At 39.9% G+C, this 26406-nt stretch overlaps 2 protein-coding genes across 8 annotated transcripts in view; both read left to right on the forward strand.

Annotated features, from left to right (window-relative positions):
* The window catches only part of ZNF197 (zinc finger protein 197), a 28741-nt gene extending 22308 nt beyond the window's left edge, over nt 1-6433 (forward strand). For 3 of the 4 annotated variants that reach the window (XM_059390478.1, XM_059390477.1, XM_059390479.1), the window contains one exon: nt 3787-6433. In XM_059390478.1, the coding sequence (XP_059246461.1) occupies nt 3787-6119 (2333 nt within the window). In that variant the 3' untranslated portion in view covers nt 6120-6433. Of the gene's footprint in view, nt 1-2218; nt 2505-3786 lie in introns of those variants that run through there. The other variant, XM_059390480.1, reaches the window with a different exon arrangement.
* A 3925-nt stretch (nt 6434-10358) lies between these two features.
* ZNF35 (zinc finger protein 35) lies at nt 10359-25014 on the forward strand. Of its 4 annotated transcripts, XM_059390485.1 has the most exons (5): nt 10359-10457; nt 10568-10674; nt 12420-12738; nt 13723-13867; nt 19372-25014. In XM_059390485.1, exons 3-5 carry the CDS (start codon nt 12547-12549, stop codon nt 20616-20618), a joined length of 1584 nt encoding a protein of 527 aa, XP_059246468.1. In that variant the 5' UTR covers nt 10359-10457; nt 10568-10674; nt 12420-12546; the 3' UTR covers nt 20619-25014. The 4 variants fall into 4 exon arrangements, with proteins under 4 accessions (XP_059246468.1, XP_059246466.1, XP_059246467.1 ...); XM_059390483.1 differs by having other exon boundaries at nt 10359-10674; XM_059390484.1 differs by lacking the exon at nt 10568-10674.
* Nucleotides 25015-26406: the final 1392 nt, after the last annotated feature.

The raw sequence follows: 26406 nt of genomic DNA on the forward strand, positions 1-26406 counted from the left end.
ATTTTTAAAAAAGGAATTCAAAAACTAAAAATGCAAAAGAAAAACATAGGTGTATACATTAAAAAGTTCAGGTTAGAAGGGTATTATGGAATTTGATGTACTGTACACCTAGCTCGTTGTGATGGTAAATAGGTTAAAAAAAATTACCTATGTGTAAAAAAAAAAAAAAATGTTCTGGAATAGGGGGAACGAGTCAACAATACAAGTTTTCCTATGAAGTAGTGGTGGTTCTCTTGTAGTCCTTTTTTTCTCTCTCTTTTTTTTTTTTTTTCTTTCTTGGTTTGTTTTCTGGGGGAGGGGCCTGCCACGTGGGTTGTCAGTCAATGATGTTTCCTGAGTTAAGTCCTCCCACCCCCCTCAAGGGGGTGGGCTCTGAGGAAACGTGTTTTTCAGGCTTTTGTTCTCTGGCGGTTTTTATGCTTGTTCACTTTTTTTTCTCTCACCTTGACTGCCTTTGATGGTTTTTGTAGTTTTAGAGGAAAACAAACTGCACCCTGATCTTCCTCTCAGAGAGAAGCCTCCTTCTGGGTGCAGAGCCTAAATAAGTTCCCCCTTGGCTGCTGCAGGATCCAAGTTGCAGACCCTGGGGGTGCAGGATCTTTTGCTTGTACCCAAAGCCAAGGCAGTGGCGGCTGTCTGGGAGCTCCCGACCGCCAGAGAGGTTCCAAGCAGGGATCGCACACTGAGATTTTGCCACTGGCCCGGGCTGGGAGTGCCTGGTCTTGCTGGGTCTAAGAGTGCCCGGCTTGCGCGCACCTCTTTCAGAGGTGGCTATGGGTCGAAAGAGGTGGCTATGGGTCGTGCCCGCGTCTCAGGCACTGAGAACGGGGCACAGGTCCGAGAGCACCAAGCTAGGCTCTCTCACCAGGTTGCGCACCTCTGTCAGGGGAGAGTTTGCGGCTCGAGGCTTAGGCTTTGAAACAATGGCGCGGGTCAAAGAGCGCCGGCCAGGCCTTTGTAACTCTCTCAGGGGAGCATGAGGGGCGTGCGCGCGTATCTCAGGCTTTGTAGCAGGGCTTGCGCATTCTGCCAACCTGTGTGGCTCCCATCTCCTCACAGGAGCTAGAACCCACGCATTCTCGGGTGCGCTGGCGGCTTAGGGACCAAGACTTGGTTTCTCCGCTGCACTCTCTCTGCCTCAGCACCGGGGAGGCTGTCCTGGGACCGGGGACTTAAGCCCCTGTCCCTAGCCTCCCCGATTCCCACAACCCCCCCCCCCCCATGATCCTTTGCTCTTTGAGAGTGCTTTCAACCAGTCTCAAGTTAATGCTGGTCCCCAGACGCAGGGCACTCTTGCTTGTATTGGGGTATTACTTTCCAACCAGTCGCCTCTGGTGGCTCCCTCCCCCTTTTGTTTATCTAACGATCACAGTCTGCCGCCATTCCCATTTTGCTTTATCTGCCCACTGGCATCTTCTGCCCCTGTAGAGATCCAGACGTGTATAATTCTGATCTCAGGCTGATTTCATGGGCGAATGGAGTTCTTTGGTAGGTAATCAGCTCACTTTGGGGTACTGCCTAAAAAGGCGCCTCCTCCTACTCCCCCACCATCTTGTCCCCCATCCCCGAATTGCTAATTTTTAACCATTTTTCATCTCAATTAACCACTTGCAGCACTTCTGATGAAATTCTTGAACCTAGGTGAGGTTTGGTAGGGTGAGGTTCAGAGCCGACGGTTAAAGAAAGAATTCTTAAGACGTCTCTGGTGCAAAAAGGTGGTTTATTAGAGCATGGGGACAGGACCCGTGGGCAGGCAGAGATGCGGCTGCCCCGGGTTGTGAGGAGTGGCTGGTTATATACACAGGAGTTGGGTAGGTGAGGACAAAGGGGTGTTCAGAAGGGCTATTGGGGTAAAGAAGACTGTCAGGATATTGAAGGCCTGGTTACTATCAAGCCAAGGCCACTTTCCCTCTAATGAGGCACTAACATAAAGACAATTGGGAGTCTCCTGGTGGAATGTTACATTCCTGCTATCAAACGTCCTTGTTAGTGAGATTTAGGTTTTAAAAGAAATTTAACTTTATTTACTTTTCCTTCTACCTCCGTCTCCTTCGGTTTTTTATGGAGGGGAGGGTGACGTTAGGGCTTGAGGAACTGAGTTATGTATCTTTGGAAATTGGGCTATTGATAAGGCAACTTCATTGTTGTAAATCTCAAGGACATTTGTAAACCAAGAGAACTGTGATCTCTGCAAGTTAACTATTTGTTCTTCTTTTAGGGCAGTCAGGGGTGCCTGTGGAATGTCACACATATTACCAAGGGGAGTGGATGGAGAGGGGGTGCAAGGCACCAGCCCCTGCTCCATCCTCAGCCAGCCTCCTGCTCCCTCATCACTTCCACTTCTTAAAAGCATTTCTACTTCTTTAAAACACTTCTACTTGCTTAAAGAGAACTTTCCTGAAACCAGCATCTGGCTTAAACTGTGAAGCCACTCCATCCAATCACTGTGAATGAGGAAACTGGAATACCAATATTGCCTATCCCTATAGTCAGATGAGGCAGTGTGATTGGCAGTCTTGCTGAATCCTGGAGAAAGGGACATCCTGGAGAAACTGGCCTAAGAATGTAGTTCAAGTTGACATTTACTAGGTTTTTTCTATCCTCACCCTCTCATAAATTAAATTTATAATGGAATAAAATAGCTGTTTCTTTCCTGTGTGTTTTCTTTCTATTTGTCTAGAAGAACAGTGTTGTTATCCACTAATAGAAGATAATACCACTATTATTCACATTATTTACTTACTAGATAATTTGGGGAACAAATACATAATTTCTCCTTATATTTGAATGGTGGAAGTAAGTAGCCAAAACATTTCAAAAAGATTAATTTCTCATTTTACCATATTCGAGAATGTGGAGTAGAAAGGGACTGGCAGTTCACTAGTTCAGCCCCATCATTTTATAGATGCATTATGTTTTTAAAATGTCTCAATTTTTTTTTCTGTTCTGTATTTCTCTATGTATATTTTAAGATTTCATTTATTTGAAATCTTAATGAAATCTTGTTAGAGAACAAGCAGGGGAATGGAGAAGGACAAGCAGACTCCATCCTGAGTGCAAAGCCCATTGTGGGGCTCAATCTCATGACCCTGAGATCATGAGCTGAGCTGAAATCAAGAGTCAGATGCTTAACCAACTGAGCCACCCAGGCAGCCCCCTTCCTTTTTGTATTTAATTGAATCTAACTCAGTCCTGGTGTTTTCCATTTCTCAATTTTAAAAGGAATAGTGGGTATAGATAAATTCTAAGCATTAAGTTGCTTTTTAGTGATTTTTTCCCTATAGGTTACTTGCTTTCAAGTAATTAAAAAATGTTTGTGCACTTGACTCTTCAAAAATTAAAGATTATTTTAGGGTCCTAAAGTATATTTTCTCTCCATTAGAGTTTCCACCATCCTAGCAGGAAGAAAATAAAGAGACAGTCCTTTTTAAGCCAAATGAGTCTCCCTGTTCCATTCATCTTCCTGAGCTTCATGGTCTGAACAACCTACACATGATCCCATGTTCTCTCTCTGGTTCTTCCTTACATCTGTTTACTCAATATCATTTATATTTTAACATCTGTTCCATGATGACAGAGAGCTTAGAATGTCTGAGTGAGTTTTGTATTAAAACACAATCTTGTCAGTGTAGTATTCTGCTTTGTGCTTTCGTTTAATGAAAAGTATCTTCTTTTTGTATTCATATAAAAATGTACCCTACTGGCTTGTTTTAAAGTCATTTGAAGATCTTGTTCTCACTAACACAGGGACCTGGTAACATTTGCATTTTTAATTCCTTTTACCAGAATGGGAGACCATGACTGAGAATGAGGAGGTGACACCAAAGCCAAGCATTTCTCAAAGAGCTGATTCTCAGAAAGGAACATCCAAAAGACTTCAGGGAGGCGTTCCTCAGAACCTTGATTTTGAGGAAGCTTGTGAATGGCAAGTTTTGGCAAGTCATTGGGGAACTAAAACAGGGGAAATAGATACCCTAAAGAAAGTTTCTGTCTGTGAAAGAGATAAGAAGAAAAGGACTCTACCAGAAATGCAAGGCCAGAAGTGGAAGGAATTTGGAGAAAGCTTGACTTCAGGTTCTGCTCTTTCTGAAAGTTTAATAGGTACTGAAGGAAAGAAGTTTTATAAATGTGATATATGTTGTAAACATTTCAGTAAAATCTCCCATCTTATAAACCATCGGAGAATCCACACTGGTGAAAAACCTCATAAATGTAAGGAGTGTGGAAAAGGCTTTATTCAGCGTTCAAGCCTTCTAATGCATTTACGGAACCATTCTGGGGAGAAACCTTATAAATGTAATGAATGTGGGAAAGCCTTCTCTCAGAGTGCTTACCTTCTAAACCATCAGAGAATCCACACTGGGGAGAAGCCTTATAAATGCAAGGAGTGTGGAAAGGGCTTCTATAGGCATTCAGGCCTTATTATACATCTAAGGCGCCATTCTGGGGAGAGACCTTATAAATGTAATGAATGTGGGAAAGTTTTCTCTCAGAATGCTTACCTCATTGACCATCAGAGGCTCCACAAAGGGGAAGAACCTTATAAATGTAACAAGTGTCAGAAAGCTTTTATTCTGAAGAAGAGCCTCATTCTGCACCAGAGAATCCACTCTGGGGAAAAACCCTATAAATGTGATGAGTGTGGAAAAACCTTTGCTCAGACCACTTACCTTGTTGACCATCAGCGGCTCCACAGTGCAGAGAACCCATACAAGTGTAAAGAATGTGGAAAAGTTTTCATTCGAAGCAAAAGCCTCCTCTTACACCAGAGAGTTCACACAGAAAAGAAGACTTTTGGTTGCAAAAAATGTGGGAAAAATTTCAATTCAAAATCAAACCTCATTGACCATAAGAGGATGCATAGCAGAGAGAAGCCATATAAATGTACTGAATGTGGGAAAGCCTTCACTCAGAGTGCTTACCTTTTTGACCATCAGAGACTCCACAATGGAGAGAAACCTTATGAATGTAATGAGTGTGGGAAAGTTTTCATTCTAAAGAAGAGCCTCATTTTACATCAGAGGTTCCATACTGGAGAGAATCTCTATGAATGTAAAGACTGTGGGAAGGTCTTTGGTTCTAACAGAAACCTGATTGACCATGAGAGACTACACAATGGGGAAAAGCCCTATGAATGTCGAGAGTGTGGGAAGACTTTTATCATGAGCAAAAGCTTCATGGTCCATCAGAAACTACATACACAGGAGAAATCCTACAAATGTGAGGATTGTGGGAAGGCTTTTAGTTATAATTCAAGCCTGCTAGTACATCGGAGAATCCACACTGGAGAAAAGCCCTTTGAATGCAGTGAATGCGGAAGAGCTTTCAGTTCTAACAGAAACCTCATTGAACATAAGAGAATCCACAGTGGTGAAAAACCTTATGAGTGTAATGAGTGTGGTAAATGCTTCATTTTGAAGAAAAGCCTCATTGGACATCAGCGGATTCATACAAGGGAAAAATCTTATAAATGCAGTGACTGTGGGAAAGTCTTCAGTTACCGTTCAAACCTTATAGCGCATCAGAGAATCCACACTGGTGAGAAGCCCTATGCATGTAATGAGTGTGGGAAAGGCTTTACTTACAACAGAAACCTTATTGAACATCAGAGAATTCACAGTGGGGAAAAAACCTATGAATGTCATATATGTAGAAAAGTTCTTACCTCTAGTAGAAATCTTATGGTACATCAAAGAATCCATACTGGAGAGAAGCCTTATAAATGTAATGAGTGTGGAAAAGACTTCAGTCAGAATAAAAACCTTGTTGTACATCAGAGGATGCACACTGGGGAAAAACCATATGAATGTGAGAAGTGTAGAAAATCTTTTACTTCTAAGAGGAATTTAGTTGGCCACCAGAGAATCCATACAGGGGAGAAACCATATGGGTGTAATGATTGTAGTAAAGTTTTTAGGCAGAGAAAAAACCTTACTGTACATCAGAAAATTCATACAGATGGAAAACTTTGTGAATGTGATGAGTCTGAAAAAGAATTCTCTCAGACTTCAAACCTTCCTCTTCAACAAGAAATCCACACTGTGAAGGAATTCTCTTGGTTCCAAAATGCCAATGAGTCAAAGAGAGATCCAGAAACTCTAATGTCATTTGTAAAATAGGATAGAATCCCTGCCTACTTAAGTAACTGTTAGACAAATGCCAGTATATGGTCCTTGCAAGGAAAAAATTCATGATTGACCCTTTTATAGACAAGCAGTTTTCATGTGAAAGAAAGCTAATCTAGACTTTCAAGACTACAAAAAACATAAACCAAATTCTAGTTAAAGAATGCTATGTCTTAGACCATTTGTTATGACTCTGGAAAGGGACCTTAGAGCACTTGAAGACTGAAGAAGCTCATGAGATGTAATTATGTAGTTGTAAATGATAACAAAAATATCTTTGTATTAAAAAGTGGACATTGTTTCTGAAACGGTGTATATTGTACATTTTAAAAATAGCATCACTGCTAAAAAAAGTCTCTGTTGACTGTATGATCAAGGCATGTCAGACATGGAGTTGAGTGGGCAAGAGTCTGCAGATTGAGGACAACTTAAGAGTATTAGATTTGGAATTAGAAGACTGAGGTTTAGGTCCTGGTTCTTTCTCTTACTAGCTATGTAATGTTGTTAAGTCAGCCTCTAGGCCTCAGTATCTCTGTCAGTCAAATGTTGACCTACCTCAGTGGGTTTGAGGATTAAGTGAAAAGCTGTTTGTGAACAAACTTTGTGAAATAATTTAGTTGTCGATGAAGTTGAGTAAAAGAGGTATGGTCAAAATCTAGAACATGGCACAATGTAATGTTTGCTCATCATGTCAATATTAGGGCTCTGGGAACTTCAAAAATATTCATATTTATAGTAAGAGGAAGTATGGTAAATAGCCAACTTTATATTTAGTAGTCTAAGAAGACTTTTTAAAAAATAGTTTTCAGAATTTTGATGGGATTAATGGATAATATGCCTATTGTGTTTTGATGGTGAAATACTGGCTTTTATGGAAAAACATTATTATGTCCATCTGTTAACACTGATGCCAAGGAATACTATTTTTCAACCTTCAAATTTGAAACCTGGCAGATATAGAATGTCAAAATGGAAGGACAGTCTTATGTTGCTTTCTTTGTTTATAGGGAAAAATCCTCAACTCCAACCCCTGAGTTAATGATTTCTGCCATTTCATTCTCAATTCTAATGTACATTTCACCATTGCTGACATATGAAAGCTTGTTACTCAAAGATTCTGTTCCAGTACTCAACTTACTACGTAAGTTTCACACAGAATCAATTCCTTAAAGCTCTGATTAAATCAATTGAGAATCCACCCTCTGGTCAGGCCCATTACTGCCTGTGAACAAATCATTCATTCAGTCTTTTCTCTTTTGTACATTTGTAGATTTAATTCACCTTATATTCTTGAGTAGCTAGTTTTATATTGTAATTCTCAAAACTCCCAGTTCTGTAGCTGGACTATAAATACCTTAATATCCACATTGTGTTTCTAATAGTTGCATTCAGCTGATGTGTTGATAAATGTTACCAATTCAGCCCGAGTTCCTTGAGGGCTTCCTTGAAGCATTCCTAATGAATGCTTCTTCATTAGACTGAAAGGTAAACAAGAGTGAAAAATGGAAGGGCCCAAAGATTTAAAGTCTTAAAACCTAGGTAAAAGTGAGCTTCTGCTACTTTCCTTGGGCAAATGTGTTTATTATTTGGAGCCTTGATTTCCTCATCTGTATAACAGGGAGTAGAATACCTACCTCACAAGGTTCTTATGAGGTAATGTATATGGAGATGCTTTGTATCTCTGCTACAGAAGAATCACTACAGATTATGTAATTACAAAGGGAAAGATGTACTCTTAACAGAGTACCCATCACTAAGATCAAGACCACCTACATTATGTGCCTCTTCATGTGATGGAATAAGCCAAAAGTGTAACCTGAATTTATTAAGCTTCTTAGACCTAATTGCTAGTTAACAGGAAATATAGGAAGCAGACAAACAAGATAAATGACACAAGAAACAAATTTAGAACAGGGTATATTGTATAAGAAAACTGCACTGATTCTTCAAAAATATGATGAAAAAGGAAGAGGTGATAATTGTTGAAGCTGGATGAATATTGGGAGTTCATTGTACTGATCTCTGCTTTTACATATGTATTAAAATTTCCAGAATGAAAGGTATGAGAAGTGGGGGTGAGAGGTTATTTTTTAAAAGATGTTAAAGAACTATAAGACGCTAAGTGCCAGAGATAGACTCACACAAATGCTCAATTGATTTTTGACAAAGGTACAATAGTAATTCGGTAGAAGAGGGATATCTTTTCCCACAAAGGCTGCTGGTGGAATTTGATATCTGTAGACCTATATCATCCATCCATTTATCCATCCATAGTCAGGATCTAGGAGTAATCAAAGAACTCTTAGACTGACATCAAAGGCAGGCGCCATAAAAGGAAAAATGATAAGTTGGACCTCATCACAATTAAAATAATTTGCTCTGAAAAAATTTTTTTAAGAGTGATAAGATGTTACAGATTTGGGGAAATATTTGTAAATCATATATATCCAACAGGACTTGTATCTAGACTATATAAAGAAATCTCAGAACTCAACAATGATAGATTCATTCAATTAAAAAATGGGCAAAATACATGTAAAAACATTTCTCCAAAATCATTAGCCAGTAGAGAAATACAAGTTAAAAATGACTGCACCCCAACAGAATAGCTTTAAAAAAAGAAATACATAGCGTTATTAAATCTTGGCAAGGACACAGAGAAACGGGGTCTTGTTTGTTGCTGAGGATGTTAGATGATACACTCTGGAAAACAGTTTGGCAGTTGCTTGCAAAACCGAACATGCACTATGATATGACCCAGTTTGTGTACTCCTGAGCATTGACCCCCCAGAGAAATGAAAACTTAACTCAGATGTAACACATGTACATCACTGTTCATAGCAGTTTTATTTCTAATAGTCAAAATCTGTAAGTAACACAAATACTTCAACAAGGGGCCAAAACTTCCTTTTTTGGGAGATTTTATTTATTTGTAAATAAATAAATAAAATAAGAGACACAGCGAGAGAGGGAGCACAAGCAGGGGAGTGGGAGTGGGATTAACCAGGCTTCCAGCTGAGCAGGCAGCTGGATGCGAGGCTCCATCCCAGGACCCCCAGATCATGACCTGAGCTGAAGGCAGCCACTTAATTGAGCCACCCAGGCGCCCCTTCAGAACAGTATTCTATTTATACCATGAATACTTACTACTCTGTAATAAAATGGAATGACCCATTGCTGCAATGACAAGTGAATTTAAAGAAAATTATGCTGAGTTTGGAAAAAAAAATCCAATCTCTAAAGGTTGTATTCTGTATGATTCTATTTATATAATATAAAATGACAAAACTATATAGAGGTAAAAGATTAGTGGTTGCCAGAGGCTGGGGATGGGGGGAGGGAATAGGAGGGAGAGAGAGGGGTAGCACTTAGGAAGGTCTTTGTAATGTTGGAACAGTAGTGTATCTTGATTGTGGTAGTGGTTACACAAATACACGTGGTAAAATGATGTAGAAGTCTACACAAACATTGTACCGGTGTCAATTTCCTGATTTTATATTAATAATTACTTAAGTTGTACTTGTTGAGGGAAACTGGGGGAAGGGTATTATCTTTCTAACTTCCTGGGTGTCTTTGAAAGGTAAAACAAGACTTTTTAAAAAAGCCATAACCAAATGCACTGTGTGAAACCGATTTGAAAGCAAAATGATGAAATACACATTTTAGGATAGTTGGGGAGATTTGAATATGATTGGATATTAGATGATATTAGGAAATTGTTAATTTTCTTACCATTATGTAATGGTGGTGGTATAACGTTTGGAGAATAATATTATTAAAGGATGCATTTTGGTGTTTGGAATGAAGTGGTTTGATGCTTACAACTTTCAAAATATTTTTCAGTATATATATATAGAGAGAAGGAAAACGTAGCCACATGTTGAGTCCAGATACAGGATACAGGTATTCGTGGTACCATTCTTTCAACTTTTCTGTACCGTTTGTATTTCAAAATAAAACGTTTGAGGCAAAATTATCAGAGTTTTCTAGAGACAAATGCTTTCTGGCTTCACGCTCCTGCGTATGCGCCTCGCGTAAGCACTGCCGAGTGGGGATGTACCCTTCGCTGAAGCTCAGGGTCACAATACACCTGCACCCTCCCTAACACTTGCTCCCATCCCTGGTCCGAGGCTGTATTGGACACCCACCGAGAAGACAGCACCTCCGAGATTCCTAGAGAGGCCGGCCTGGCGACTTGGGAAGCCGGAAGCCCGTCTCGAGGCACTTCCTGTCCGGTCATTGTTCTCGCGCCGCCAGGCGTAGTTCGTTGGATCCTGCCAGCCTTTTGCTACAAAGGCCGCGAGCCCCGGCCGTCTCTCTTCCGTGAACACGGTCAGTGGGGTTGGCCGGGGTGGGCACGGACGTCGCAGGTGCGGGAGAGGCCATCCCGGGGGCGGACTGCGGCGACCTCCCTTCGGGGACCCAGGGTTGTCTGTCCCTAGGGCGGCTCCGCGTCCCACCACTTTAGGAACACGGCTGCCGCCTGCTGGGGGTCTGGACACGGACAGCACCAGGGGCCAGGCTCGCCACGGAAACAGGGCTGTTTGAGGTATGAAGGGGGGAGGAGGTGGGTTGCCACATCTGGAAATAGGGAAAAGACTCTGAAAGGGAAGCCCTTGATAGGGGACTGCTATCTGGTGTGGAGGCGATGGGAGTTTAGTCAGCGGCCGCGTAAGAGTGCTCGAAGGAGGCATTCCCCCTGTAAGCAGGTGAGATGAGTGTGAAGGGCCTCATACATGGTAGAATATACTAGTCATGGAAAGAATAAGCCTCCAGGATTGAGAATTGTTCCAGGAGTGAAAGTATTATTGCCTTATGTAAGAAATTCCGTGTGTCCGGTAAATTTCCAGTAAGTTAACATAGGAGAAAGCATGGGATTACTTCAATAATAGCAAAAGTGGACTTAATAAAATTTGGCACCCCCCCCCAATAAAATTGAAGGGGAATAGAAACATTTTAATTTCTTCATTGTAAAGTAAACTAGTAAACTCGTTTTATTCACCGATTAAACAACAAAAACAAGCCAGCAGACTTGGCTCTGATACAAGGGTGTTGGTGGTGTGATTTGGTGTGATCCTTTCAGAAAGCAATTTAGCACTGTATATCAACCATGAAATCCTTAAACCAGTAATCACTCTGTCCTGAAGGTATAATTCAGCAGAAGAAAAAAGTTTGCACAGAAAAAAATTTAACATTGTTAAGAATATAAACTGGAAACAATCAAAACTCCTTTCACTAAAGTAATGGCTCATAAATAGGGTTGGTTAAGTTATAATATAGCTGTAATTCAGAATACTATGCCAGAATGAGGTAGTTCTGCATGTAATTATACTGAAAGATCTATCTAAGACTGTGGAATAGAATGCAAAATATAGAAATTGAGTTTAAATGCATAAAAATGCACGAGTGTGATCTAATCTCGGGGAAAATAAGCAGTATATGTAAAGGTATACATTATCTGAATGGAAATGGAGAGAAAACATTGATGACTGATAACTACAGTTTGTATGTGTGTAGGGCATGTATTTACTTACACATATTTCTTGATCCTTTTTGGATGAGAATGACAGATTAGGAGAATTAATACTATAGATTATTGTATAGCTACTAAAAATAACCATGAAGAATGGTAATATAAAGCTTCTTCTTCTTCTTCTTTTTTTTTTTTAATCTTAAGAGTAATATGAGGCATTTGGAAGAAATGGAAAAAGTAAACATCAAACAAGAAGGAGCTCAAACTACCTGTAAATAAACACAGGCACCTAGAGATGACCACCCCTAAATGGTGTCCCTACTCTCAGTCTTTTTCTTGAGATTCTTTAGTTTATGCTATTGTGTATTTTAAAAAAAACAAAAGAAAACTAAAAAATCATGGTGATAATTGTGAAAATATATATCCCCATAGTTAAAAACAAAAAGTTTAAGAATTCATAGTTGTCAGTGGTTTAAAGTTTTCTCTTAAAAGAAATATCTTAGATTCAGTGCTCCAGGTTTTTGAGGGTGGAGTAGGGCTGATATTTCTTAGTCATTTTCTGTATTTTTCAAGTTTTACAATAAAAATACATTAACTGTATAATCAGGAAAAAATCAACAAACATTATATAAAGCTGTTTGTAATGCAATTACTGTGGGAATAAATTACATGTTTGCGGTTGAACTCTCTCCATCCTATGAGTCAGACTAGAGCTGACTCTTGCTGTAGTGACTGCTGCCTAAGCACTGGTGAGTTGGCCAGTAGGCTTAACGGTACCCAGAGAAACCTCTGCTTGATACTAATGTTTTCTGGTTTTTCAGTAGACAGCCTTCATCTTGGCCCTGGGAAGAAATTCGGAAAGAAGTTTTTGAAACTTAAAGATTAGATGGGGCTTGACCTCTGCTGGGCAGCCCCCAGCTATAAGAGTTCCTGTCCTGAGCAAAGAAGATGAGTGCACAACCAAGAGAGGCCATGGCCTTAGCTCCCTGGGGCTCATTGACAGTGAAAAAGGAGGAGGAAGAGGAAGAAAACTTCATGGGTCAGGCATCCAGCCAACAAGTACACTCTGAGAACATAAAAATCTGGGCTTCTGGGGAAGGTCCTCAGACAGGCCTTGATATATCAGAACAGGAGAAAAAGGTAAATAGTGGTCTGGGAGGAGAGTGGGAGGAGAGACCTGAAGACCTCAAGTGGTTTCAGAGGGGACTATGTCCCTCTGCTTCCACATCTGGAGCATTATTTCCTGGCTAGGTCTCTGGCCTTTAGGCCTTTGGAATATAATAGAAACAGTTTTTTCTGATTGATGGGACATTTAGTGCTTTCTGTAAACTAGTGGTTCTCAAACCTTGCTACACAGAATTAATTGGGGAGATTTTTAGAAAATTGTGAAGCTCATGCCACACTTGATTCCAATTAAATGAGAATCTTGCTGTGCGACTCAGACATCTGTGTTTTTTAAAAACTCTTCAGGTGACACTCCAGTCAGAATCTGATAGCTCTAACTTATGCTTCTTAAAATTTAATATGATTTAATATCTCAAGTTTTAATCACCAGGAGGTCTAGTTAAAATGCAGATTCTGACTGATTCAGAAGGTCTGGGTTAAGATTCTGTACTTTTCACAGATTCCCAGGTGATGGTGATCTGTGGGTTGCATTTCATGTAGTGAGGCTATACACTGTACTGTGTTCTGTAATGTTTTCAAACATTGCTCCCTACCATCACTAGCCGGAAATCTCTTTCCCAAAGATCATAATCTTGCTTCTCTGATCTTTAGACCTCAGAAAACTCTACCCTGGAAAACCTCCTCATATGCTCTTTTCATGCATTCTCTGGCAAGCTAGTTTTGGATGCAAGAGTGGGCAATGCAGTGAAATCAAAGTGATAGAGAAGAACATTGCAGGCTTGATTCTCTGACTCATGCTGGGGATCAGAGAAGACCCTGACTTTATTTTCCTTTATTTTTGTTCGTTTGTTTGTTTTTGTTTTCAAGTTAAAAATCTTTTTAAAAATGTGTTTTTTATGGTCTCCAGGAATAGGTACTTATGTTTCATCTTCAGAACTAATCAGAGCACCTCCCACTGACAATCCCCTCATAAACTGACCTATGCTTTCTTGTCTTTAGGGTCCAAACTTGTTTTGGGACATGGCTGTCATCCTGAAAGCAACACAGGAGGCACCTGCTACCTCAGCCATTGGCAGCTACTCATTACCAGGGACTCTGGCCAAGAGTGAGATACTGGAGACTCATGGGATCATGACCTCTCTAGGTAAGGTTCAACCCCTGGATTCATAATCTGACCACTTGGGTTTCTCAAAAATCTATTCAGAGATTGGTGGTCTGGTCTCCTAACTTAAGAAGCATGGAGTATTGAGGTATACTATCAGGGAGAGCTGGATAGAGGAATGCCAAAAGATGCATATGCATTTGTCACAGGAGTTGGCTTATTTTGCACACAGTCTTAAGACATCAGACAAACACAGGTGGACTCCAAATTCTCCTTTAATCACATTTAATGATTAGCAAGTTTTAGATCTATTTACACACGGAGACGCATCCTCTTCATATGCTTCATGTTTATCATTGGTTGGTGCTAGCTAAGATAGGAATCGTCAGTTTTTGTGGTGATTTTGAGGAAATATCCTGGAAATGTTCTGTTTTTATAAATCTTTATGCAGATTCCAGAGGATTTTGAGCAGGTGTGTCAGCTTTGCTGATGCTCAAAGCTAGGTCTTCATGGATGGTACAAATGGCTGGCTTATTACCTGGTTCTGTCTCTAAGCTAGGACTCAGGATATGTCTGGCTGGCAATGACAGAAGCTTACCTATGGAGGAGTGATGTGTAACTGTGGGTCAAGAATATGGTATCCATGGGTCCTGTGTTGTAGAAGTAATCTCTGGATGACTGCCAAGGCCCTTCTGGCACTCACATTCAATAAATCTACCTGGTACAGAGCTACACCTGAATATTTTGAACCCACTCTGCTCTTTAACCCATTCCTCAAACTGACCACTTTCTTTTTTTTTTCTTTTTTTTTTTTTATTGCCAAAAGCTTTTATTTTATTTTATTTTTTATTTTTATTTTATTTTATTTTTGTTTTTGTTTTTGCTTTTTTAAATTTTTTATTTTTTATAAACATATATTTTTATCCCCAGGGGTACAGGTCTGTGAATCTCCAGGTTTACACATTTCACAGCACTCACCAAAGCACATACCCTCCCCAATGTCCATAACCCCACCCCCCTTCTCCCAACCCCCCTCCCTCCAGCAACCCTCAGTTTGTTTTGTGAGATTAAGAGTCACTTATGGTTTGTCTCCCTCCCAATCCCATCTTGTTTCATTGATTCTTCTCTTACCCACTTAAGCCCCCATGTTGCATCACCACTTCCTCATATCAGGGAGATCATATGATAGTTGTCTTTCTCGGCTTGACTTATTTCGCTAAGCATGATACGCTCTAGTTCCATCCATGTTGAAACTGACCACTTTCTTAAATCAGTATTGTGTAGAAGGTTAGGATTATTACCTTTCATTTTCTTGTCTCTTCTTTAATCATTCCCCCTGTCAGCAGCTTCTGTTGCCTACTTTCTGCTCTCTATTCCATTCTCTCTGGTACATTTTGTGTATTATCACTTCTTTTCTGTTTACTTGCTTTGGTGGTCATTCACTGTGTTAACTCTAGCACTGACACCCATCCCCCAGTCACTGTTTTCCTTCTTTGCCTCCTACCTCAAGACGCTGTTCCAAGTCAAAATTTACCTTTCTGTGTGCTGCCAGCTGCTTGCATAGCAGCAGGTAACAGCAGTGACAAGAGCTCTAGGAATTAAGAGAAAGATCTGAATGTAGTTGCTGCCCTGCGTTTGATAATTCTGTGACCTTGAACAAGTTCTTTCTCTCTCAACGTCCATTTCCTGTCAGTTGGAGTGTATTCATTCAGTAAAACAGGATTTTGCGGGGGCCTGCTTGCTATGTGTTGGGTAGTGTGATAGATGAATAAGGGTGAATGAAACAGTCATGTCTTTTTTTTTTTTTTTTTTTTAAGCTCTCACACGGTGAAGGAAAATAGTTTCATCTTGATGATAAAATGTATAATACACATGAATACGTTTTGGAAATTTTGATGTGTTACTGGTGGTTAACATTTGAAAGAGTTTTATCTGCAGTTTCCTATGTGTTAATTACAATTGAATTTATTAAAGTTTTGCATTTAAAGCCAGTTTTTAAACATTTAAACATAATTTATTTTTTTTCTACTTATATACCTAGAAAAATTTTATAAAAATGAGAATATTTGTACTTTTTCTTTGATTCATGTTTCGTTAACCTCAGGTTTTACAGTTTTTTAAAACTTTTTAAAGCATTTTGTTCTACCTACATATCAATTTCTTTATATAAAAATTTCCTCGTTTTCATTCTCAAATAAAAATATATAAAATGTATTAAGTTTCAAATTTAAGATACAATTCTTTAAAACATTTCAAACACATAAGTAGGCAGACTTCCTAATCTTATGTATAAAATCTTGATAAACACATGGCTTTTGTAAATCTAATTAATGACTTACAAATTTAGTAAATTAAATTACCTTTCCTATTGTATAATACATTCACCAGGTAAGATGGCAGACTTGAATGGCATTTCAGATCTCTTTTTAAAGAAATGAAAGGAAAGAATTGATTTCAAAAGTTATTACTTTGCCTATCCTGTAGTTGATTATAAGTACATTTTTAGTTTATTTCTTTACTAGGGTTACAATAATCCTTCAAGATCCAAAAAAGGAAAAATACCATCTCAAATAAGTGAGAGGTATAGATTCTACACTATTGGCTAATTAATAACCCAAGGGGATTTGAGTTTTAAATTTTTTATTTTTTATAAACATATATTTTTATGTTGAGTACACAGAATGAGCCTTCTTTCCTTTTCTTATACCCTGGGCATTGTCCAAGATCCTCGCTCTTCATCCCTGTGATGCAACTGTTAAATAACCACTACATGGAGACCTTTGTAGGCCACAGTTGTACCTGCTTCTGTAATAATTTTGACAGAGAGCATGATGCAAATAAAAGGAATTGTTTCTGTTATTGGTTCTAATTGGTCCATAATTCCCACCAGTCTTCTCTTTCATGTCTTTCTAGTGTTCTCAATCTCAAGGTAAAACAGGTAGGAATGAGGTCAGGGGATGGAACTGAGGTCATAGACTGAAGAATTCTTGGACTTTGCTCTTGTTGGAGAGAAGCTTGATGGGGGATGGGTTAAGTGATGATACGGGGCTAAAGGAAAGAAGAAGGAAATGGAAAAGAGTGTGGGGGGGATGTTAGAAACAAGAAAAATTAGGTGAGATGTATGGGGAAAAGAGAAGTAGAGAACATAAAAGAGAAGAAAGTAATGAGCAAAAGAAAAGTAGAAGACACATGAAACAATTACAAGGAAAAAATCGGAATATTTCACACACACTAATTTTTAAAATAAAAACCAAGAGAGGAGAAATGAAGAGGCAGTAGGGGAAAGAGATAGTGGGGAAAAAAATAAGAAAGAAGATATGGAGACAGATAGTGACTCTACTTAAGGTGGTGAGCATGGAATGTATGTATGGAATTGTTGAATTAATATGTTGTACACTTGAAACTAACATAAGACTGTATGTTAATTATACTTCAGTTAAAAAAATAAGGGAAAAAAATGAGGTAAGGGCAGTTAAACTACAGGGAGAAAAATAGAATAGATGTGAGAAAGATACCAGAAGAGTAGGAATAGAAATAACTGGAAAAATAGTAGCATTTTAGTATTTGTTGTTGGCACATTCAGTGCTCTGCTATATGCAGCCCTCAGGTATTGTATTGCCTTTTTCTAGCATCACCCATCTTTATCTGAATGATTGTGATGGGAGTGTCATGTAACTGTTGTCATAACCAGGCATAGTGGGCTGTTTCCCTGCCTGCCCTTGATACTTTGTATCCTGAAATCCCTCTGACTTACTCATCTCCTAGGTTGGAGAATTGCCTGGTCTGTGCTGGTGGGATGTTTTGTAGATGCTAGATTCTCCCCTCTACAGCTGCTGCATGACCTGCAGCTCACAGCTTTCCTGCTTTTAAGATGACATCAGTAGAAACATCTCCCCTCTGGAGGCTTGCCTCCCACTGCTGATTGCCCTTGTTTCTTCTGATCTGGGTAGTGCTCTTGAGCTTGGTATAATTCAAATACTGTTGAAAGGTTTATTCTTCTAACACTAGGCTCCCGGGTGCACATTCTTAGATCAAGGGTAGTAGGGGTAGAGAGGAGACAAACGTAAAGAATTATGATGTTACTGACTGCAGGCCCCCTTTTCTGACACCATTAGGGTACTGAGGCAACGTAGAACAGTCAGACACTGGTCAAGAGTTTTAAAATTTAGGATGTGGGCGCCTGGGTGGCTCAGTGGGTTAGGCCGCTGCCTTCAGCTCAGGTCATGATCTCAGGGTCCTGAGATCGAGTCCCACATCGGGCTCTCTGCTCGGCAGGGAGCCTGCTTCCTCCTCTCTCTCTGCCTGCCTCTCTGCCTACTTGTGATCTCTCTCTGTCAAATAAATAAATAAAATCTTTAAAAAAAAAATTAAAAAAAAATTTAGGATGTTTTGGTGTTTTCATGATATTGGCATAATGGAGCAGGCTGTATAATGTCTCAAACTTAGAAAGATTAGCTTTTCTTGACACAAAGTGAAGCTGCTAGCTCAACACAAGGGTTCATCTATTTACTCTGTTCACATTCTTTAGTCTCTTCTAGGGTTGCCGTCTATCACCATAACAACTCCTATGCCCTAAGGTTCATCTTTGCTCCTGGGCCCTGACATATGGACCCATAGCGCAGCTCAAAGTCACTGCAGACCCTCACAGAGCCACATTCTATGCTCCAAGGCTATTCTCAGTCATTGCTATAGACTAACTCAGTTAATGTTTTCAGGGTTTATGGGATAGATATTGTCCGTACTTTGGAGATGAGGAAACGGGCACAGAGAAGTAAATTACTAACCCAAAGTCATGCAGCTGGTAAGTGGCAGAGCAGGTATTTGAAACCAAGCAGTCTGGCTCCACAATCCATGTTCTTTTTTTTTCTTTCTTTCTTTTTTAAGATTTTATTTATTTATTTGAGAGAGAGGCAGTGAGAGCAGGAGAGGCCTTTGACCTGAGCCAAAGGCCGTTGCTTAACCAACTGAGCCACCCAGGCACCCCACAATCCCCATTCTTAACCTCTGTGCTGCATAGTCTTTCAGTGTTTCAGGTCTCTTAGCTGTTCTGGTCCTTTTGGCATGCAGTGTGGTCCTTTGTGTCCATTCTTATTCCTTCTTTGATATCCAGCTTCCTCATACACAAAAGTCTTGGTTGCATAGATCTTCATTTCCAGGGATGGAATGTCCCTAATTAACTGGTTGGTTGTAAGCAAATCCACACTAAGTGGCTAAGGTAAGGAAGCAAGCCTGGATAGAGATTGGTGTCCTTCATAACTGGTCTTACTTGTAAGATTCCTCATCATACAATCAGGAGAGCTGTCTGAAGATGGCTTTCCTGGCATGAGGCAGTAGGTTGGATGTCTACTGAAAGTGCTGGAAAGACCATGAATCATTGGATTCTGCTGTGGGTGTGGGAGAGAGAGGTGATGTGGGGGGAATTCTTTCTTTTGACATTTTATGTACACTGAAGTCAGGTACTTCCTGGTATTTATCACTTGATGATGCTGTTCTTTTTCTTGGCCAGAATGTCAGCTGACATTTGTACTTTCTACTTATTGTTTCAGGTGCTGAAACCAAGAACCCACAGTTATTGGTTCCAAAAACTGAGATATGTGATGAAGCAGAAAAACCATTCATAAAGTCAGGAAGAATCCAGAAAGTTAATCCTCAAGGACCTGAGTTAGGAGAAGCCTGTGAAAAAGGGAACATGTTAAAGAGGCAGAGAATTAAGAGGGAAAAGAAAGATTTCAGACATGTGACAGTGAAGGACTGTCATGTACCTGAAAGCTTCAAAGTAGAGGAAGATCAGAAATGTCAGAAATCTGGGGAAAGATACAGTCTTAGTTGTAGCTCTTTAAAAAATCAGAAGAGCCAGCCTGGACAGAAACCTTTTACTTGTAGTGTGTGTGGGAAAGGCTTTAGTCAGAGTGCAAACCTCGTGGTGCATCAGCGAATCCACACAGGGGAGAAGCCCTTCGAATGTCATGAGTGTGGGAAAGCCTTCATTCAGAGTGCAAACCTTGTTGTGCATCAGCGAATCCATACTGGACAGAAACCATATGTTTGTTCAAAATGTGGGAAAGCCTTCACTCAGAGTTCAAATCTGACCGTACATCAAAAAATCCACTCCTTAGAAAAAACCTTTAAGTGCAGTGAATGTGAAAAAGCCTTCAGTTATAGCTCACAACTTGCTCGGCACCAGAAAGTTCACATTACAGAAAAATGCTATGAATGTAATGAGTGTGGGAAAACATTTACTCGGAGCTCAAACCTCATTGTCCACCAGAGGATCCACACTGGGGAGAAGCCCTTTGCCTGTAATGATTGTGGCAAAGCCTTCACCCAGAGTGCAAATCTTATTGTACATCAACGAAGCCATACTGGTGAAAAGCCATATGAGTGTAAAGAGTGTGGAAAAGCCTTTAGTTGTTTTTCACATCTTATTGTGCACCAGAGAATTCACACTGCGGAGAAACCTTATGATTGCAGTGAGTGTGGAAAAGCCTTTAGTCAGCTGTCTTGCCTTATTGTGCATCAGAGGATTCACAGTGGAGATCTTCCTTATGTGTGTAATGAGTGTGGGAAGGCCTTCACGTGTAGCTCATACCTGCTTATTCATCAGAGAATTCATAATGGGGAAAAACCTTACACATGCAATGAGTGTGGCAAGGCCTTCCGGCAGAGGTCAAGCCTCACTGTGCACCAGAGAACCCACACTGGGGAGAAGCCCTATGAGTGTGCCAAGTGTGGTGCAGCTTTCATTTCTAACTCACACCTCATGCGACACCACAGAACCCATCTTGTTGAGTAATAAGTACTTGTTACTCCAGGCATTGATCATAATCCACTACACCCTAATTGGACACGTCTTTGCTGTTTTGTTCCTCTTAAAAATGAGACCCACCATGTTCTTAAAAGTAACAGTATTCAAGAATGTATCACAGAAGCATTTCAGAGGCTGACAAAAAACATGGAAGCTAAGCTCCTAAAGGCAAGGACTCCTTTTTTAACTGTGCCAGCATTGGTCATGTTTGAAACGGAACGTGGCTTTCTTAGAAATGGGTCATACAACCCTAAGTGATAAAGATCCTATTTGAGGAAAGGTATTTTAACTTAATCTTGTTTTTTAAAACTCTTAGTTTCTTGAGCAACGGTCAGGTTATTGCTATAGGGCTGCGTGGTGGGATTCTGAACTTTGAATCTTGTATTCTAGTATTTTGGGTTAGGAAGCAGTGATTAGTTAAGGAGACTGCATGGGGTAGCAATTCACCAACAACTCACCTGTGAACATTTATAAGCTTTCCATTCCTTAGGCAATTGAAACATTAAAAGAAAACCAAAACATTATCTATTGCTCCTAAAATGGATAGACGTAGGAAACAGCTGTTTCTCTTAATTGTGTATACCTCATGAACCTTATTATGGTAAAGCTCTAGGGACATCTCATGAGTCTTCCATTCTGCCGTCTATGTGACCAAGCACTTGAGGATTGATGGAGAAAAAACACGGGGCCCACAAATACTGCCAGGCAGTATTCATTTGCTAACATCAACAACTCTCCCAAGTGACCCTGACTTCATTGCATTCCATCATAATGAGATACCTCTAATAGTCCCCTACCCAGATGGAGGAGTCAAAGAATAAAGCTTGCAGAGAGGCATGCCTGTATTACCTATGCTCGTTCTGCTCAGACCCAGCCAAGGGTCTCAGTTTGAGTGTCATTCTCACTTTTTGGCTGGTCTTCAGAAGAAATAATGGAGTCCTAATTTTGAGAGGACCAAAGAGGGAAATACAGGAAGAGGGAGGAGGCAGAGTGGGACTTCTAAGGTCCTTACTTTTTTGAGAAGTTCAAAGGTATTGGAATGTGAAAACTTAGAAAGATGAAGAAACTGGCTAAGGTAAGATAAACTTTTGTTACCATTGAGCCTTTATTCCTGGAAAAAATGATTTATAAAACTATGCAATAGGTAGAGCTATATAATATTGCCTTGTATTTAATATAGAACTTAATTCTTTGTTTATATACCTTCATGTATAGAATCAAAGTCCCCCAATTCTTCTCTTACACTTTCACATAGATCCTTAGAACACTGAAAGAAGTGTTTGCCCCATTTAACTGAAAGTGGTCAAACAACAAAGAGCAGCCTACGTTCAAATCCAGGATTTAAATCCGGGTTCTCTGTTCTGCTGTGCTGTGTCTAACCACCTGTAATTCCCACTCAGATCTGCCGAGAGCCTGAGAAAGGTATATGGTCTCTTTCAGGTGAGGAAGCTGAGGTGACAGATTTTCGGATGTGCCTTAGGCAGTGTGACTAGTAAGCAGCAAATCTGAGACTGAAATTTGAGTCTCCCTAAGTTCTGGGTCTGCCTCTTCACCCTGCTGGGCAAAAGCATATTAAAAAAGCCCTACCTGGTAATAAGCTATCTGGTGCAACTCTCATGTAGAAGTCCCACCATTGGGACTCTTGCTGGCGCATTTGTTTTATATTTTACAGAGCACTTTCATGTACAGACAGCATAAACAAGAAAGCATATTTCCTCTTTCTCCCCTTCAACCATGGTCTTTCATTCAAGCATGTGCATCACTGTTTGCACTCTAAAATCATACAGACAATTCTAAGAAATTAATAGGATTCAAAAGAGAATCAAAAAGGCTCATGCATTCGCTGACCTTGAAGGTAACTGTTCCTGTCCCCCACCTGGGAGTGGAGAGGTCCAAAGATAATACTATGTATCTGCTGAGAAACGAGCTTGGGCCCCCCCCCCCCCCCGCAGGATTAGGAAGCCCAGAAGAGAGGGAGAACAGGTCTGAAGATTGGGAATAAATCTGTGACATGGACCTGTCAAAAGACCAAAAGTGCACTTTCCTGAAAGATACCAACCAGGTTAGGATCCTTAGGACAGCTAAATTGTTTTAGCTTCATATTGTATGTTCATCCTCCTATTTGAATGCTTGTCATGGATGATTGTGATTTCCTGGCTAAAGATTGTTGTTCATAGGCAGTTCAAAAAGGCCATGCAGGTGATTGTGATGTAAAGCTAGATTTGGGCATCACTGACCCAGCCTTGTAGTGTAACAGTGGTATTCACTTGACTACATGTTAAAATCACCTAGTATACTTAAAAAAATTTTTTTTTTCATTCTCAGGGTCAAGTTTTTGTTTGTTTGTTTTTTCCCCCTCAATTCTGGAGGGGAACCCAGTGTATAACCAAGATAAGGGACACTTCAGTCGAATCAGTTCTGCAGGCCACAAATGCATGTGATCAAAGGTGGAGTGGGGAAGCTCTAGTATAAAGATGTAGATGTGCAGAGTGCTTTGTGTGGTTTCAGCAAAACAGGATGCTAACAACCTTGGCTGCATTGGATGTCCTGTACCTTGGCTGTAAGGATTGTGTGCCCTAACTTTATTTGTATTTTAGGTGAATATACCAAATATATAGATGAGCAAACCAAGTTTTACACAACATACTTTCATATTCCCCATTCAACAAAATTACTTTTTACATTTCTACTATATTTCATTTCCAGGTCTTTATTTCCACAAACCTGCACCCAGGTTCAGGACCTCCAGTCCTACACAAATCATGTGAGCCTAGTGGATTACCAGGCCAGATCCTTCCTTACTCAGCTAACAAATCTTACTTCCAGTTTATTTCTAGCCCTCAAAAAAGCCCTCCTTTTTTGGTGGTTTTGGGTAGATGAGAAGTGACTACTCTTAGTTGTCACTGTTGGCTTAGGTTTTCCTTTTCCTAGAAGTCAACTCCTTTCTCCCTTGGCTGTTATTTCTAGAAGCGAGTTGGGAACTCAAGTCCTGTTAAGTTACCAAGAGCTATCAGAGCCAGGACAATTGATGGGTATTAAGAGTAGAGCCAAGAAGTCTCAAGTGGGTGCAACAGTTATGTATTAAGGGGAGCACAGTGATGTCAAAGTGATAAAATCTTGTACTTTGGGGGGCATGGGAGAGGATCATCATTGACATACATACACTCACACCCCTCAACTGCCCATGGATTCCTCCAAGCTCAGGACCAAGTTTTTGGGCAAAGCTAATCTATGTTCTGGGTCCCTTCCCTCCCTTGCCTAGGCAATCTGATGTCCTTTCACATCTGTCACTTTGCTTGCTCCTCCATCTAGTGTTCTCAATCTTTCTGGGCTCACAGCCCCTTTGAGGATCTAATGGAAGTTGTAAAGCCTCTTCCAAAGAAATGCGGATAGCACATTCAGTTTTTTGTTCATTTGTGGGAGCATATTGTTTCACTGAGGCCAGTTCTTGAATTCTCTAGGGCCTAAAGTCACACCTGGGGATTGTACTACATAATTGCCAGAGGCATTAAAAAAAAAAAAAAAGAGGTCTAGAAGCTCTGGATGTTCCCCCAAAACAACCTTTTATATCTTGCTTTTCCTGGATTCCCTCCTTAAACAAATTACAGCATTATCCAGCACCCAAACTGGAAATCCAGGACGTATTTCTGGCTTTCTGTGTATCATTCTTTAGCTACAACAGTACTTTTCACTCTGTGGCAAACATGGTGCTAGTTCCTGGAGTCCAAAAGCGAACAAGGCCTACCAAATCCTTCTGATGTTTCATAGGAAGCCTCTCTGGACCTTTTAACATGATTTACTAAAGTCTTCACAGTTTCTTTCCAACCTTATCTTTCTACTTTCCATGTACTTTTTACTGTAGACTGGAGGCATGGGCTTGCTTTTCTCTGTGTCTTTGATCACACTGTTTCCGGTGCTTATTACCACCACCTCTTATCCACCCCCCTGTCTACTGAGCCTAGCTTTAGATTTCTTTTAAGATTTGATTCCAGTCTCATCTTTGGGAGCCCTCTGACTGCCATTTAGCAAGTATATATTTAGAAGTATGGAAGAGCATATGGTAGGTATCTACTTTATGCTTTAAAGTGAAAAAAATGAATTAATAATTGTGTATATAGTACAGTAATCATATAATGTTTCATATACTCTATACTGTTAAAACATAGCAGATAAGTTATATGAAGGAAATATAAGAAAATGTAAGTGGTTAAATGACATTCACAGCCATACAGATAGATGGTAAACTACAGAACTTAGGCTCAAACCCAATCCCATAGATTATAGAATTATGGGTGATTAAAAGTCATTTTTTAAGTAATTTCCACATTATCTATAAGGAACAAGAATTTTATAATCAGGAAGAGAATAAATTATTATATTTACATATTTGGTTTTATTGTTTAACTATAAACAGTATTTTAAATCTGTATTTTAAGATGTGGGCTATACCCTGCCATTTCTTTCTCCTTCCCTTTCCACCTCTCTGCCTCTGCAATGTAAAGTCTGATTCTTGAACTCTATTCTGTAACCATAGTTAGTCCTTTATGCTTTGTTTATTGACTTGTTCTAAAAATTGAAAATAAACAGCATGGATGTTATTATGACCATATAAATATTGCAGATCTAAGTAGCTTGCTGTGACTACACACACACACACACACACACACACACACACTGCATTTTGTTTTTACTGTAGTTTTTAGTTGTCTTTCTTTTCCCCTTGTACTGATGGCTTTTAGCATACTCTGAGTGATTTTCAGATTCTCCATTCAATTAGGTACTCTGTTGAATCCTCTTTTTTTCTCTTCAAGAGATCTCTAGCTTCCTGCGATGTTCTGTCCTTGACATTTTCCTGCCCACTGTTCCATTGTTATACGGAATTTCATTGTGTCCTGAATTGTACATGTTTCTCTTTTTTCATTAACTCCATCATTTCACTGCAGCATACCTTCAAGTCACTTGCCAAGAAAGAGTATATGAAAGACAAAATTATTGAGGACTTATATATCAAAAAACATCTTTCTCTGTCCTCAATCGTGATTGGTACTTTGGTTCTGAAATTTTACCTTGAAAAATTTCCCCAGAACTTGTAGATGCCTGGTTCCCATCTGATTTTTTAAAAATTTTATATATTTATTTGTCAGAGAGAGCACAGACAGGGAGCAGCAGGCAGAGGGAGAAGAAGCACGCTCCCAGCTGAGCAAGGAGCCTGATGTGGGACTTGATCCCAGGACTCTGGAATCATGACCTGAGCTGAAGGTAGCCATGTAACCAACTGAGTCCCTCCAGTCTGATTCTTATTTCTTTTACAGTAAATACTACTTGCATTACTATGATCCGTTCCCAAACCCCCATGCCTGGGAGCTTTTAAAGTCACCTCTTTATTCTTGGTGCACTCGATTTCCCAGTATACTCAGTGGAATTTTTCAATCTAGTGACCCAAGTTACTTTTATTCTTGGAAATTTTCTTGTGTTATGTCATAATTCCCCCTTCCATTTTTTCCCCTGTTTTTACTCTTTCTGAAATTCCTGTCAATCAAATGTTGAAGCTTGTGGATTGATTCTCAACTGTTTTCTGTGTTATTACCATATTCTTGTTTTGTGCTATTTTCAGGGAGAATACCTTCACTATTTCTCAACCTGTTTAATGAATTTCTGATTTTGGCAATAATTTCTAAAAAGCCCCCCCCCCCCCCCCCGTTTGTTCCCTTTTTATAGTATACTATTCTCATTTTAGAGATACCTTTTCTTAAAGGTTTCTCTGTTACCTGATATC

The sequence above is a fragment of the Mustela nigripes genome, chromosome 2 (assembly GCF_022355385.1).
Source record: "Mustela nigripes isolate SB6536 chromosome 2, MUSNIG.SB6536, whole genome shotgun sequence".
Classification (NCBI taxonomy): Eukaryota; Metazoa; Chordata; class Mammalia; order Carnivora; family Mustelidae; genus Mustela; species Mustela nigripes.